This window comes from Cricetulus griseus, chromosome 2, assembly GCF_003668045.3.
Source record: "Cricetulus griseus strain 17A/GY chromosome 2, alternate assembly CriGri-PICRH-1.0, whole genome shotgun sequence".
NCBI lineage: Eukaryota > Metazoa > Chordata > Mammalia > Rodentia > Cricetidae > Cricetulus > Cricetulus griseus.
This window is the reverse complement of record NC_048595.1, coordinates 230,845,134-230,861,323: the sequence shown is the minus strand read 5'-3', so window position 1 is coordinate 230,861,323 and position 16,190 is coordinate 230,845,134. Positions and strand designations below refer to the sequence as shown.

The 16,190-nt window shown below is 42.4% G+C and overlaps 1 protein-coding gene across 1 annotated transcript in view; it reads left to right on the top strand.

Moving 5' to 3' along the window:
• LOC100774522 (cytochrome b5) overlaps positions 1 to 16,190 on the top strand; it is a 30,088-nt gene that overhangs the window by 7,258 nt on the left and 6,640 nt on the right. The window contains exon 2 of the mRNA XM_027403730.2: positions 15,461 to 15,589. Within this exon, the coding sequence (XP_027259531.1) occupies positions 15,461 to 15,589 (129 nt within the window). The remainder of the gene's footprint in view (positions 1 to 15,460; positions 15,590 to 16,190) is intronic.

Sequence of the window (16,190 nt, the reverse complement as noted above, 5' to 3'; positions counted from 1 at the left end):
GATGACGTCTGGATTATTATATCCAGGCCAGAAAGGCCCCTCTCCTGAGCACTGGCTTAATGTATGCTGGTTTATTTCTTGTCTCCACTTAGGTATCTGATAGGCTTCTCAGCCCTAACATCTGAGAAAACAATACCTGGTTTTCTGTCCCAAAACTTCCACCTTCATCCTTCCCCAGGTCAGTTGATAGCAGTTGTGTTCTGCCATCTTGAGTCTCTTAACTTCATAGTAAACCCACCAGAATATTCTGTGGGCTTCTGTTTCATATTAAAGCTAGAATCTGACCAACTTTTCCCATCTCTGCTGCTCTGGTCTAAGCCTCAGACATCTTATGCCTGGCCCAGTCTCCTTTGACCCTGAATTTGCTCATCACAATAGATTGACATTTTAGAAGTAAAGAAACTTGTGTCACTTTATTCCTTTTAAACCCTTCATGGGTAATTACTTTACCTAATTAAAAAACTCAGGGTGTAGCTACAGTATTCTGGAGAGCATGGTGCTGGCATAGGGACACATATGTACATCAGTGGAATAGAAATAGAAAAATCCAAAAATAGACTTGCACAGATAATTCTTACTGATTTTTCATAAAAATATGAAGGCAGTTTTATGGAGGAAGGGCAGTCTTCAGCAAATGGTTCTGGAATGATTGGGTATCAGTGGTCAAAAAATAAATAGATCTTGTTTTAAACCTCACATGTTATGGAAATCAGCTCAAAACAAGACACTTTTTTTTTTTTTTTTTTTTTTTTGGAGAGGTTAGATTTAGAGTGTTCTTGGAATGGTACTAGAAGTATGATGCTTTCTAAGTTCTTTGCATGGAAAAAAATATCCCTTGAAAATATCTGTACAGATAACCCCTTCATCCTCTTCAAGTATTAGCTAGCTATTACCCAAAGGAGACATATCTAACGGGGTGTGGTGGCCCCCTCCTCTGTCCCCTAACCTCCCAGCTCTTCAGAGGCCAGGACTGCTATGAATTGGAGGCCAGTGAATTCCTGGGCAGCCTGAGCTACAGAACAAGATGTTCTCAAAATAATGGGTGGGCAGGCTGCAGAACAAGATCTCAAAACAACCAGCCAGGCAGGCAGGCAGGCAGGCAGGCAGGCAGGCAGGCAGGCAGGCAGACAGACAGACAGACAGACAGACAGACAGACAGACAAAGCCTATCCTGACCAAATTATTCAAGCTAAAAGTCTGTCTAGATCCTGAGTTCCTTAGACTGCCCCCCCCTCTCTCTCTCTCTCTGTGTGTGTGTGTGTGTGTGTGTCTGTGTCTGTGTCTGTGTCTGTGTCTGTGTCTGTCTGTCTGTCTGTCTGTCTGTCTGTCTGTCTGTCTTTAGTGCTAGGGATCAAATCATGACTTGGGTCATGCTGGGCAGTTCCTAATCTTAGTGAAGTCGGGTTGTCAGTCAAGAAGTCCACTGTGACCACCCTACCCTGATGGCATTGGTGTGTGGTTCTACGCCCGGGAAACAGACCTGGCCCTAGCCTTTCTTCCCTCTACCTCTAAGTCATTGCTTCAGAACTCAGGGCTTTTGTGCCCTTCAGGAATCAGAATCGTTACTATTTGTCCACTTTCTTTACTTGCTTTATTTTAGCTAATGAGGCAGGCTTAGTAACAGTAGATTAAAAATACTGGTCAGGGCACACTGACCAAGCATAAAATCATCATTGACACATGGAATAGTTTAGTCCCAACACTTACCATTTTATTTCTAGAAGGTGAGGAATTTTGCTTTTCTTTCTCAAGGAGAGAAAGCCACTAGTTATGTGCTGGCTCACAGCTGATACCCACATTACATAGGTGCCCTCCTCATAACTGACCTTAAAGAGTGAGGTCACTGTTTTTAGGATGTTTTGTGAGCTCTTTGAGCCTCTGGCTTAGTAGCATTGAGAGACAGGAGTTAGGCAGACTCCCTGGTAGGCAGCTTTTGTCTCGAGTCAGGAGGTTGGCAAATCAGATTTGCCTTTCCCCTGCCTCCCTACCAGGGAGTCAGTCTACCTCTCAGAATCATGGCAGCTGATTAAATCCATCATCTTGATGATGAGGGGAGTTGGTAAGAATAGTACTAGAATTTGCTTTTAAAAATTTATAGGGAGCCGGGTGTTGGTGGTGCACACCTTTAATCCCAGCACTCCGGAGGCAGAGGCAGGTGGATCTCTGTGAGTTCGAGGCCAGCCTGATCTCCATAGCGAGTGCCAGGATAGGCTCCAAAGCTACACAGAGAAACCCTGTCTCGAAAAACCAAAAAAGTTTATAGGGAATGGGGTTATGGGGTAGTACATTATTACCAGAACACTCCTAGGTGCCAGACTTAATACTATCATGCTGTTTAATCTTCTGCAGTTTGAGGGTCTATTTTAAGGTTTTGATAAATGATTGTGGGAAGTTTATTGGGAAGTGATATCATTCTCCTTTCTGAATGTTTTCTTTTTTAATATTTTATTTATTTATTATGTATACAACATTCTGCTTCCATGTATATCTGCACACTAGAAGAGGGCACCAGATCTCATAATGGATGGTTGTGAGCCACCATATGGTTGCTGGGAATTAAACTCAGGACCTCTGGAAGAGCAGTCAGTGCTCTTAACCTCTGAGCCATCTCTCCAGCCCCTGAATGTTTTCTTAATCCACAAAACACGTAAGTAAACTATTAACCACTATATATGCATAAAATCTGGTTAAGCTCTCAAGGGCAACCTTGACACAGAAAAGAGGCCACCAGAAACCATGTGGAGAGGTTGTGGGGGAGGGCAAGTAGTACCACATATGCATTGCTTGGGTCATGGAGACCATCCTGGACTTAATCTCTGTGGTAGAACTCAGGGCAGAACGTTCTTCCCAATATATCCAGTGGTATGGAGACTTAGTTTGCAATCGGTCTGTCTGAATTCCTGCCCCAGATTCTCCCTGATGGATTTTGTCATCTTGAGCCTTAGACTGTGTTTCTAAAATTGGGATACATGGTAGAAACATCCCACTTGGAGGCATGTGGAGACAGTTGAAAGGGCTGACATGTTCTCAAAACACTTCCCGATACGGCTGGCATTTGTTAAATGCGGTTTGTCACTGTTACTTGACACTGTTGTCCCTACTTTGCTTTCCCAGCTAATAGAAGAATGCTCAGTGGCTTTTTCCAGGGAGATGTGAGGAAATGTCTGTTGACCCATGAAGAGCCATGATAACAGGCCAGTGAAATGCTCCTATCCAAGTCCTGTTGAACCAATGGTGTTATTGATAGGAGCAAGAGTGAGGGGGTTGCTTAAGGGGAGCTTGGGTGCCTTGGGCAGCTTCATCACCAAAAATCCCACCCAGCAATGAGTGGGGAGTCACAAAAGCTGCACCCTCAGAGCAGTCTCCTTTCCTCAGCATCCCCCATCCCCCATCTAACAGACTTGAGGTGCTAGGATCTCTCACCTGGAGGAGTTTCCATAAAAGTTGGTACCAAAAGCTACATATTCCACCTTCCCTGACTCCTGTCTGTCAATCAAAGAGCCTGGCAGTGGGCTTGCATGGTGAAACCTCCTCTATCCTCGGAAAAGTGTGAGAAGAGAGTCCCACTTGTGCCACACACATGGGCCCTGATTCCTCTCTACAGAGCCCCTGCAATGCTGTCTCTCATGCTGGTGGCCTGAACTCTCCTTAGGACCCCTACCATGCTGTTGTCTGGCTGACAGTTCATGGTGTTGGTAACTCTTCTAATACACTCCTTACTCCCCAGTTTGTCTCAGCATCCCTCTTGAGCACTCTGTCCCCAGTCTGAGACCTTTCACTTATACAAGTGGGAAGGGCAGTGACTGAGAGCTAGAAGCTGACAGGATGGGAAACTTTGGAGGATGGATGGATGGATAGAGAGATGATAAATAGATGATAGGTAGGTAGGTAGGTAGGTAGATAGATAGATAGGCAGACAGACAGGCAGGTAGGCACATTGAGGCATTACTGTGAAATGCAGTTACCTCAGGTAAGATCTCTGAGGAGTCTTTTTCTCCAGTCTCTATAGGTTAATCCTGTCTGCACAGAGGAGCCTGTCCTAACCCATGAGTCTCCCCCACACTTTCCATCATTACACACAGCTGCTTGTTCCTCCGTGACAAGTCCATTATGTTCTTTCCAGGCCTCTGTCATGTCTTGTTTCTTCCTCATACTGTCCCTTTCTCTGTTCTGTCTCTGTGCCATTGCTTCTGAGCCTGTTGCTTAGCTATTTGCCTACACTCTATACTGCTAGAGTCCTTAGGACATACTCCTTGGCTTCTTCACCTTAGTCACGGGGCTTGGAGTAGAACTCAGATGTCTGAGCAGGTGGGCAGGCCTGTATGTCAGCTGGGTGATTGCATAGGTGGGTCTCATGCTAACATCTAAGGTCTTCAATGTGGAATGGGTTAATTGAGGTTGTGCTTGCATGGAGTCAATGAACAGGTGAGCCAATGCTCCATGGAGGTGCTGGCTCTTCCACAGAGCCTGGAATGAGCAAGAGAAGTCCAATGAACTCAAACCAGCTTGAAATCTACCATACTTTGATGTCTTACAAGAACCAGACTCCAGAAAAGAAAGAAAACATTTGGTTGGGCTGTCTTGTTATTTTGAATCTTGACTGCTTTCCAAATATGTTTGTATCGTTTTTCACTGTTTTAACTATTTCAGATAATCTCTAATATGTTTTTATTTGTGATTTTTTTTTTGCGATTTTGTTTTGTCATTTTATGGGTTTTTGTTGTCATTTTTGCCTTGTCATTGCTTTGAGAAATTTGTTTGTTCTCTCCCTCTCCCTCCCTCCCCCTCTGTGTGTGTGTGTGTGTGTGTGTGTGTGTGTAATGAAAGAGCCTGTTTCAAACTCCAGCAATGGTGAGCTTTTGGACCACATAGTTACATTTATGTGACAAAATATTTTGGTTTTTGTAGTTGTGTTTTAATCTTTGGTCAAGCAAACTCTCATTGCAGATCTGGACCTGATGCAATTTCCTGTGCAGTCTATTTACCCTCTGGGGCCAGTACTACTTTTCTAGTCCTCTTTCACTTTTTTATAGGGGCAATTTTGTGGTCAGTTAAGAGCTCTGACATAAAAGTGGTGTGTGTGTGTGTGTGTGTGTGTGTGTGTGTGTGTGTGTGTGTAGTGTGTGTGTGTATGTGTGTGTGTATGTGTTCCTGTCCTTTGAATTATTCTGAATTGAAGCATCTAGAATGGTAAACGTTTGGTTTTCTTGAGTTTCAAGAATTCAAGAAGTGATTTCCCTCCAAATTCCCCAATGAGAAATTTATGAAGAAACTTTGTGTTTCTGAAGTTTTAAGTTATCTTTTTTCACATTAAAAAAAAAAGCAATTGATCTGAGTCAGGAAAGTGACTGTGGCCCTGTGCTTCCTTCTGAATTGCAGCCTTTATGTCAGTTCTCTGTGCCCCATTTTCTTCACCTGTAAGTTTCAGAAGGCTGTTCCCTGAAGGTCCTTGTAATCTCCACCATTCTGCGCTTTTAACCTTTGGCCTTTTTGGAGTTAGGCTCTTTGCCCCAGATGAGTGCTTCTGAGCTTGGCTCTGGATTCAGAGGAGGAGCCTAGACTTAAGAGTCCAGGGGTGGTTGCTGTAAGGCAGGCTCCTCTGTACTAGTTCAGATCAAGTGTGGGTGACGGCTTTTTCATTGCAACACTGTCCTGCAGCATCGCCATGCCTTCCTGGAGTTGAGTTGCCATGACTTTTAGCCTACGTGTGGCTGGGTCCTTAAGCCCCTTGTGTTGGGTGGAGACAAGCTCCTCTGGGCCATGTGTCATGCCATGTTCTTCTGCAGGCCTCAGAGTGGTCCTTAGTACTAGTCTCCTGCGACATGCTGGCTTTCAGTACCCCCATGTGCTTACTTAATTCCAACCACCTAGTTTCTCATAGTTTCCTTTATTTACACTAATTTCTTTGCTAATTACAACCAGACTTTTCATGTATTCACAAGTAACCTGTTACCTTTGACCTCTACTCCTTTATTTACCTGCTCTTTGAACTTCATTTTTAACTGTTCAGAAAGGACTTAGATTATTTTTTTTAAAGAAATCCTATTTTTCTGTCTCTTCTATACTGTTTATAGTCAACAATGCAGAAGGCTTCTTAATAGTTCTAATTGATATATGTCAAGACACTGGCCCCTGGATTTGTTTGAAAAATTTTGAGGCTTAAAACTCTATTTACACTGCTAGGGATGGTATCTGACAAGCTGAATTTCTTGAGTAGGTAATTGATATAGTAAGTAGATTTAAACTCATAGGAAACGCAAATGACTATGCGCAGGTGAGATGAGTTTATTCACTTGTCAAACCAAGTAGCTCTCCTGCCCAGAGCTGTGTATTAACTGCTCTATCCTGAGGAGTCCACACTTGGAGCTCCCTTCCCAGGCAACAGGGAGAAGAGTCCTTGTCCTTGTCCTCAAGCTCAGGAGAAGCACTAGAGTAGGGGAGCTAAAGAAGACAGGGCAAAGGAGGGAGGACCTCGGCATCCGCCTTCCCTTAGCCAGAGTTTAATCCCGAGGGATACCCAGGACCTCGGCATCCGCCTTCCCTTAGCCAGAATTTAATCCCGAGGGATACCCAGCCAAAAGGGAAGTGGAGGCATCTCTTACATCTACTGAGCTTTTATACTGTCAAATAAGAGAAACACACTAGAGCCGCTGTCCTCTCTCACCAGATTAGGCTGGTCTCCTGGGCCTTAGGTGGAGATGCTTCCTTGGTTCAGAAACACAAGCAAGATGTCTGAGTTGTCTGTAGGAGTTGGCCATTGAAAGGCTTTGATTAGAAAGGATCACAGTGATCTGGGCCGAATATTCAGCAGTGCTCTATCTCTCAGAGGACTAAGCAGGGATGGCTGTGACAAAAACAGCTTGGTGCATGCAATGAGAAGACCTCCTGGTGGACAAGCACGCAAAACTTTTCACCTTCATTGAAAAGACATTTGGATCTTTGAGTTTGGAAATTTATAATGTGTTCTCTGAGCCCACTGACAGGTAGCCATTCTAGGGATTAAGGCCAACCACCGAACAAAAATATTTTGGATCAAGTTTAAGATAGTTTCATTTTATTAAATTATTTGTGTTAAGGAAGAACAAAGCTGACAAAGATAATTCAAAACTATACCCTGTTTTATTTTATTTTTTTATTTGAAAGTCAGAGGAACTGTGTAGTGGCCCTGGAAACTGACAGAGGTGAAGAATGAGCCTGGAGATTGTCTTTACTGAGGAAAGAGGGTGTGCCTGTAATGACAGTTGCATGCTGCATGTTTGAATGTAATTTTGACTTCTCTAGAAGCATTGTTTTTTCTCATCTGAGCTCATTGTCTCTTTGTTAAGAATTATTATCTGTGCAAATAATCTATATCATAACTAGTATTTAAAGTTATTTTGTCAGTTCTTATAGATCCACTTCTGGATCTCAGGAAATCTGAAATGAATTTTTCCCCTTCAGTTTAAGAAAAAAATATTCTGGATCCTGTAGAGCATTGGTTCTCAACCTGTGGGTCACAATCCCTTTGAGGGTCAAATGACCCTTTCACAGGGGTTGCATATCAGATATCCAAATCAGATATTTATATTATGATTCATAACAATATCAAAATTATGAAGTAGTAAACCACTGTTGTAGAGTCTAGTATGTCTGTCTCTTATCACTTCTCTTTGGCCTCATTCTAAAGGGTTTGAAGTATCACTTTACTAATATTTTATCATTCTTGTCCTAACAACTTAAAGGAACGGCAAGTCATGACTTTATTAAATGCATTCAAGGGCTGTGTGAATGTTCTTCTATTTTACTCTAGTATTCATTGTCTTCTGTGTGTGAAAAATTCTGCTCATCCCCACTGGCAAAGCAGTTGCATGGTGTGCACTCTATTGCCCTTACTCCAGGTTGTTACTGAAATAAAGACTTAAGCAGGAGCTAGAGAATGGGTGAATATGTAGACCCTCTGGGGACAGGTTTGCCACATAAACAGTACTGGGTCAGACATACAGGGCTAGCCAGTTTTGCCTGTAATGTTTGGGTCAATTATTTTTTATGGCCTGGGGTAAACCAATGTGTACTGTAGTCTTAAACAAGAGACATGCACTCTCACTGAGGTTCCTAGAACTTGGCTGTGGATAGCATTATTATCTGGCCCCTTAGGGAGATTTTGCATGTGCCACTTTGATAACTTTGGAGTCTCTCACGAAGAAAGCAGTCTCTTCTCAGGCTGGGTACTTTTCAGATTAAATTCTTTATACTAGAGTTTATTGGAAAGGTGTAGGGTGGATAGAGCCATGGCTGGCTTTGCTGATATGTCATGTTCATGCTTTTAGCTGGACTGATTTCTCACAACAATGAATTTAACTAATTACATAAAAATATTAGGTTAGCATTATTAGTGAAAGATGAAACAATCTGAGCTTTTATCAGCATTGGCCAAGGGTCTGCAAGTAGCAGTAAATTTGTTATGGATAAATGTTGCTCAGTGAAGAAAAATGGCGAAGTTTGTGATATTGTCCCTTTTTAAAACTCACATATTTTTTTAGGAAACCAAAGATACACCTTTTACATTTTTAAATATTACCCTAGCTCACCTAATATCACTGAATGGGATGCCCAGCTAATGTGGTCAGGGGCAGCCCTACCTTTCCAGCCACTCATTCTGAATAATGAGGGTTCTTTTCTTGTCTATTTTTCTGTTTGAAATGACCCACCTTTGCCTGAGTTTATTCTGTCATTCATTTAATGGTTACTTTCCTACCTTATTTATATTTCTCATTTTTATAGGTAAGTCCTTGAATTCTAATTTATGATACATAGATGTACATATATTACTATATTTTGCATTTAAACATTTAAATTAATTTATTGATTAAATTTTAAGTGAGAAGGTTAAGAAACCACTTCAGATCAGATCTTTAGTGATTGTAACGCAATAACTCTTTTGTTTTTTTTTTGGGGGGGGCGTTTGAGACAGGGTTTCTCTGTATTGCTTTGGAGGTTATCCTGGAACTCACTCTGTAGACCAGACTGGCCTCAAACTCACAGAGATCCACCTGCCTCTGCTGGATGTTGGTGGCATGATCCACCAACACCCTGCTGTAAGCAATAACTCTTAATGTATTTAAAATTAATATGAATGAAATGTTGCATAAGCTTTAACTGCACTGTACCAACAAGACTTTCTCAGAACCTCTTCATGTCCTAGGATTGGGATGATTGTAAAACAGGTTTGGCTTGATCCTACTATCCATTTCATAGCTACAGAAGAGTCATTTGGTCCTTGGCCATCTCATACCTGTGTCTTTCCAGGGATGAGTCAGCTACAAAGGCTTTTTTTTTTTTTTTTTTTTTTTTTTTTTTTTTTTTTTTTTTTTTCGAGATAGCGTTTCTCTGTGGTTTTGGTGCCTATCCTGAAACTAGCTCTTGTAGACCAGGCTGGTCTTGAACTCACAGAGATCCACCTGCCTCTGCCTCCTGAGTGCTGGGATTAAAGGTGTGCGCCACCACTGCCCGGCCAAAGGCTTTTCCTTTGAAACGTTTTGATTTGTATTAGACTCTTCTTCTGGGGATGTATTGACCATCATGATGACTATTGCTAAGTATGGTGTGTGTTTGGTAATTGCTAAGAGGGTGAACCCTAAATGTATTTGCTACAATAAAACCCTGATAGGAGGTATGTGAGGTGATGGATAGGTTAATTAACTCGATTGAATCATTTCAAAATGTTTGTGTATTTCAAAACATTCTGTTCTCTCTCTCTCTCTCTCTCTCTCTCTCTCTCTCACACACACACACACACACACACACACACACACACACACAAACACACACGGGTGGTGATGGTGGGATATCACGAGCAAGCCTATTTTACCCTAAAGCTAAGGAGAGATTTATTTTTTAACATTTACAAAGATGAAAATCATGCAACTGCAGTGTGATATGGGTGCCTGGGAATCACACAGCTCATTCATACTTGCCTCTTAGGGAACATGCTCAAAGTCATGCCTGATGTTTAGGAACTGTTCGGTTATTTATGCTTAGTTATAATTCTATCAGTGAAGGCCATAGACCTTCTGTTTTTTTATTTTGGTTTTCTTTTTGCTGTTTTTGTTTGTTTGTTTGTTTTTGTTTTGCCCAAAGGAAGTACATGCTTCTTCAGGATTAGGTCACATACTTTTTTTTTTTTAACTGATTTTTCTTTCATCTCATTACTAACAGGCTTGAGCCTGTTTAGATATTCAATCAGACAGGATTGGGTGTGTTCATTCTTATGCCCCACAGTGCTTTGCACATAGTAGATTTTAAATTAATGAGTTATCATTTAAATCTGAAGTCATGTGATCCGAAGGGTAAGAACTATTATAGCTCAGGGAAAGGAGATTTGTGTGAACCATTCGGAGTGAGAAAGCTCCTCAGCTGGCTGGCATCTGTAATGATCCTAAAAGTAAAGGTCTGTGCTAATCTCATGTATGTAGCCAGCACATACTGAAGGCTTTGAAGTAGATGGCAAACAGAGATGGACAGGGCAGGCTGGAGTCTGAGTTGTGAAGAAACTTGCTAACATGATTTGAAAGGGTAGCAGTGTGAGCTGAGAAGGAGAGGGTAGAGGCTATAGTGTAGGGTGATAGGGAGCCAAGTTAGGAGTGGGAATTCAAGGATGGTGTCTAAAAAATTGTCATTGGAGCAGGAGTAAGATGGCCACAGCAACTGGGATCATGGTGGCAACATTCACTGAGAACAAAAAGACTAGGAAAGAGTATATTTATGGCGGGAGAGAGAGATGTTATGCTTGAAATGTGCATTGGACATTGGGCAAAGTTTTCAAGTAGATAGATGTGCTAGGAGCCTGGCACCATGAAGTCACAGAAGCTGTTACCCAATTGTATTCATTAGTGGACAGGTGATATGTAATTTGAGATACAATCACCAGGAGAGTGCAGTGGATTGGGAGCAGAGCCAAGGACTGAGCCTCAATGTTTGCACGTGGACTTCAGGTAGTTTGGGTGGACTGAAGGACTTTAGAGAACATAGCAGATAAAGACAGCACTTCAAAGAAGAGATTCATGACTAAAAATTTTGCTGATGGTATGCACTCACTTACATGTGGATTTTACACATAGAGCAAAGGATTACCAACCTACAATCCACTCCACTAGAGAAGTTAGGCAACAAGGAGGACTCTAAGAGAGACATACATGGAGAAGGGGAAAGGGACAAGATCTCCTGAGCAAATTGGGAGCGTGGGGGGAGGGGAGAGAGAGCTAGGAGAATGAGAAGGGGAGAAGAGAAGGGGTGAGGAGGACATAAGGGAGCAGGAAGTTTGTGTAAGGGGAAGAATAGAGGAGAGCAAAATAAGAGATACCATCGGAGAGGGAAACAGTATAGGTTTAAAGAGAAATAAGGCACTAGGGAAATGTCCATCAACTAAGGATGACACCAACTAACCATCTAAGTGACAGTGGAGAGGCTACCTTAAATGCCCTCCCCTGATGAGATTGATGACTGACTTATATGCCATCCTAGAGCCTTCATCCAGCAGCCGATGGAAGTAGAAGCAGACACCCACAGCTAAACACTGAACTTAACTGGAATCCAGTTGCAGAGAAGGAGGAGTGATGAGCAAAGGGGTCAAGACCAGGCTGGTGAAACCCACAGAAACAGCTGACCTGAATAAGGGGGAGCTCTTGGCTCCCAGACTGACTGATCACTGGGAAACCAGCATGGGACTGATCTAGACCCCATGAATGTGGGTGTCAGTGTGGAGGCCTTGAAAAATCTATGGGGCCTCTTGTAGTAGATTAGTACTTGTCCCTAGCATAAGAATGGACTTTGGGAGCCCATTTCACATGGAAGGATACTCCCTCAGCCTAGACACATGCGGGAGGGCCTAGGATATGACAGACTCTGAAGATCCCCTATGGAAGGCCTCACACTCCCTGGGGAGCAGAAAGGGTATGAGATAGGTAGGGTGTTAGGTGGGGGGGGGGGTTAGTAGGGAGGGGAGAGAGGGAACTGGGATTGTAATGTGAAATGATCTTGTTTCTAATTTAAATTAAAAATGGAGGAAAAAAGTAACACTCCTTTAAATAATAATAAAAAAAAAATCTGAGAACCATCTGAATTTTCAGGAGTTGGTAGCCAACTTTAACTGTTTGTGGTACAGTTTGGAAACGCTTGGGACCAGGAGGGTTTTGGATTTCTGATTTTGGAATGTTTGTATATTCACAGTGATACCTTAGGGATGGGACTCACCAGGATGAAACCCTTTTGTTTCATACACTTCTTTTTGTGTTTCACCATAAGCCGTTTGTTGAGTTGTCAAACACCACAAGTTAGAGTTCTACTCTGGGAGCTTGCTTCTGTAGATGTGTAAGTCCAATCCAGATCACTGTACTATTCCTTTTTCAAAAACAGATATCACCTACATTTTTCTGTTGTCCTTTTTAAAAACAGACAGACAAACAAACCTGTTGTAGCTTTCTGAATCAAAGTCAGTAAATTTAAAACAAGTTCAGTGTCATTTCCTTCAGCCATTATTAACTCATTTTTGGGGGGCTTGAGAAATATAAGCAACACTTGTCCACATTAGAACCCTGCAGATGTATTTTATTCCCGAGAAATTTTTGATTTGAACAAGAGCCACAATCTCCTGAGTACAGGCCAGTTTCCCCACCATTTCTTTAACCAGAGCCTCTCTTTCTTTCCAAGAAGACTAAGCTCTGTATTGATGTAATTGTTGTAATTGTAGTACCTCTAAAGGGCTCCTCTAGGTCCCTCCACAATAACTGTGCATCCCTCGAGTGTGTAGACATCTCTGGAATATCAGTGACATAATAGTTGAGAATGCTCTTCATTCTTGAAGGACATATATGGCAAAGCCGTGCCCTTATTACACACAAAGCCTGAAGGTAATTTTATATAATGTTAGTGTATCTATGTTTTCACTGCAACCCCTTACATTAAGTCAAATTATGGAATTTTTCCTTTAGGAATATCATGTCTGAGCTTGGTTTTTTAGGACACAAGGCATGCATTTGTTGTGTGAATTAACTAGAGTCACACACAGAAAGATGAAATACTCCTTTGGGAAAATGGGATGCCTTCACAGAAAGCCTGGCTGTCTTCCTCTACTCTGCCACAGCATCCCTTTCCACCTTCCCATCCTTTCTCGGGCTCTATAGCTGCCCACTGCTGTCAGAGTCGGGAGGGTGGGGGACACCCTGTGGATGGACCTGCACCCTTGCTCTGTGTGGTTATGCATGGGAGGCTTCCCTTAACTCAGAAAAATCACTGGGTGCTTGCTACTCTGTCCGTTCGTTTTCAAAGCCTTGCCTTTTCTGTGGGCCACTCCCAAAAGATATGTGCACTCCTAGTTTCTTTTTAGACAATTATGATTTAGTGGCTTAGGCTTAATTTACAGGGCAAGAAGTTTCTCTTTTTCTGTGTGTGTCATTTCAAGGAAAATATTGGATATGACTAAGAGTCATATCTTTGCTCTTTTATCAGGACTTGAAGTTTATTTTATCTTATACCAATTTTTCAGGCTTTGGTGTATGCATGTGTACCACATGTGTGCAGGTCTCTCCCCCTGCCCTCCCTGCACTAGAATTACAGGTGGTTGTGAGCCACCCCTCATGAGTGCTGGTATCTGAATCTGGTTTCTTTCCAGTAGCAAATGCTCTTTACTGCGTAGCTGCCTTTCCAACCCCCAACTACTAGTATTTTCTCAAGTTCCCATAGTGTCTAGTTGGTGTTCTGTGCTGTAAAGAAACATAATAGTTAAGGCAACTCATAAGAGAAAGCTTTTTAAACCAGAGGCTTGCTTACAGTTTTAGATGGTTTGTCCATGGTTGTTAATGGCAGGAGGAAGGCAGGAATGACACTGGAGTAATAACTGAAAGCTTCACATTGTGATCGATGGGCAGCAGCCAGCAGAGAGAGGGAGACACTGGCTCTGGTGTGGGCTTTTAAAACCACAAAGCCCATCCCCAGTGATATACGTCTTCCAATAAGACCATTCCTCCAGTCCTTCGAAAGCAGTTCCACTAACTGGGGACCAAGCATTCAAACTTATGAGCCTATAGGGGTCACTCTCATTCAAACCACCGCACATAGTATGTAGTGAACACTAGGCAGTACAGTCTCTGCACCCTGGAACTTCATCTGCTTTGTATTTAGTAAAGCAAGTGCATAAGATAGTGGTTATAACTTTCCTTGAAAAATTAGTGGAACAGACCTATTTGCTTAGCTCCTTTGACATCAGCAAGATCATCAGCAGATTTTATTTTATTGTTTGTGCTTCCTGATTTTTCCCCATACAGTGTATTTTGTGATAGCCTTTATGAAGAAGAAGAAAGAAACAGACTTTAGTGCTAGACATGTCCAAATAAAGAGGTAGAAGGAACAGGTTTCAACAGCAGAGTAACTGTCCTTTTGACAATATTGGCTGTCCCTGTTACTTTCTGTCATTGAGAAGAAGGAAAGCCTGAGTGCAGTTAGCTGCCCAGAGAGGCGCCTTGAGGACCCTAAGGTAGTTGCTTACAAAGGTCAGGATGACTTTGATCCAGGCACATCTTCAAGCTTAACTTAAGTGGTTTTGGAGGACTAGAGAGGTGACTGAGCTATTAAAGGCTAGACTCATTTCCAAAAATGTAAGTAAGGGTTTTTGTTTTGCTTTGCTTTGCTTTCCTGCCGGAGTGTTTTGGGTGATTTAACCAAGTGTGTTTTCCTTTTGCTTGTCTGAGAACTCTTCCCCAGGCAGGAACCTCTGAGCCTCATCACCTAAGGTCTATTGTCACAGCTTGGACTCTGCTCCCTCAAGCATGACTGTTTTTTTCAATTAATACAACTCAAAGCACTAAAATGCTTCCACCAAATAGAAGTTTCTTCCTGCCTGACCCATGTAGAAATGGACTCCCCTTTTCGTGGGTACTCTCCTTTTCATGGGTGTTCCGGTTATACTGATAGCAATTACTTACATTCTCTAAAAAGAACAGCATGCTTGGCCTGAGCCTTCCTGCTTGTCCAGTGAGCAGTGCTGGCTGTACAGATTGTGTCCTGCACGGAAATGTTGTGCTCACCTCTTTCTGACCAATGAGTGGTCTCTCTACAGTCCACACTCAGACTGAGAAGTCCCAAGTCTGGGTCTTAAATAGAAGGCTGAGGAGACAGTTTAGGGACACAGATGAAGTAGGGGAAATTTGGGCAGAGCAGACACTACCACACTCTTAAGGCTGTCTGTATAACATCCTTGTTGCTGGGTCAGTAGCATGGGGTCAAATAACATCAGAGGAAGCTTCTATGGTACCATCACCAAGGAACTGGATCGTGAAGAAGCATGCTTATAGTCCACATTGTAGAACATAAAGTCAGCCATCATCACCTGTGACTTCCGGGATGGGCGATTTGATTAGATAAACTATTTTCTTTTAGGCCATTTGCCTGAAAAGATTTTAACGTTCCATGTGATCTGTTATTTGAACAGCATCCTGGTGGGGAAGAAGTGCTAAGAGAGCAAGCCGGGGGTGATGCTACTGAGAACTTTGAGGATGTTGGGCACTCTACTGATGCTCGGGAACTGTCCAAAACCTACATCATCGGGGAACTCCATCCGGTAAGTCATTGCTTGGGGTGGGAGGTGCCTTTCTTTTTCTAAGGCTACTGTTTGATATTGGTAAGTCTAGATTTGCATCTACAGAAAACTTAAAAAAAGAATAGAACAAAAACAATTTCTTCTGATTTTAGAATACTTTGTTTAAGACAGGGTCTCAATGAACAGCCCAGGCTGGAGTTCCTATCCAGCCCAGGCTGGCCTGTAACTCACTCCTCAGGCATTTATCTCTCAAGTGCTGCCACTGTAGTTGTGTGTCACCATGCCTAGCCAGGACACCATTTTTGTCATAAATAAATTGATTCACTCTTTCCTTGCTTTGTATTTTTTGACTATAATTATATACCTATCCTCAGGGTCAGAATGCTGTTCTCCAAGGCCCTGTCCCAGGGACACCTCCTGTCTCTGAGAGGAGACATTTCTAAAGGGTGGAGCATCAGTCCAGTCAGTTTGTTCTCCTTCATCCAGGGGAGTGAAGGGTATCCATGAGTATACTTTCCCCAATGAGAGACAAATAGTCAGCTGCTCTATCCCAAGTAAGCAATCAAGAAACTTTAAAGATAAGAGAAATAGATATAGGTATATCCCTATTTTTGTCTTATTA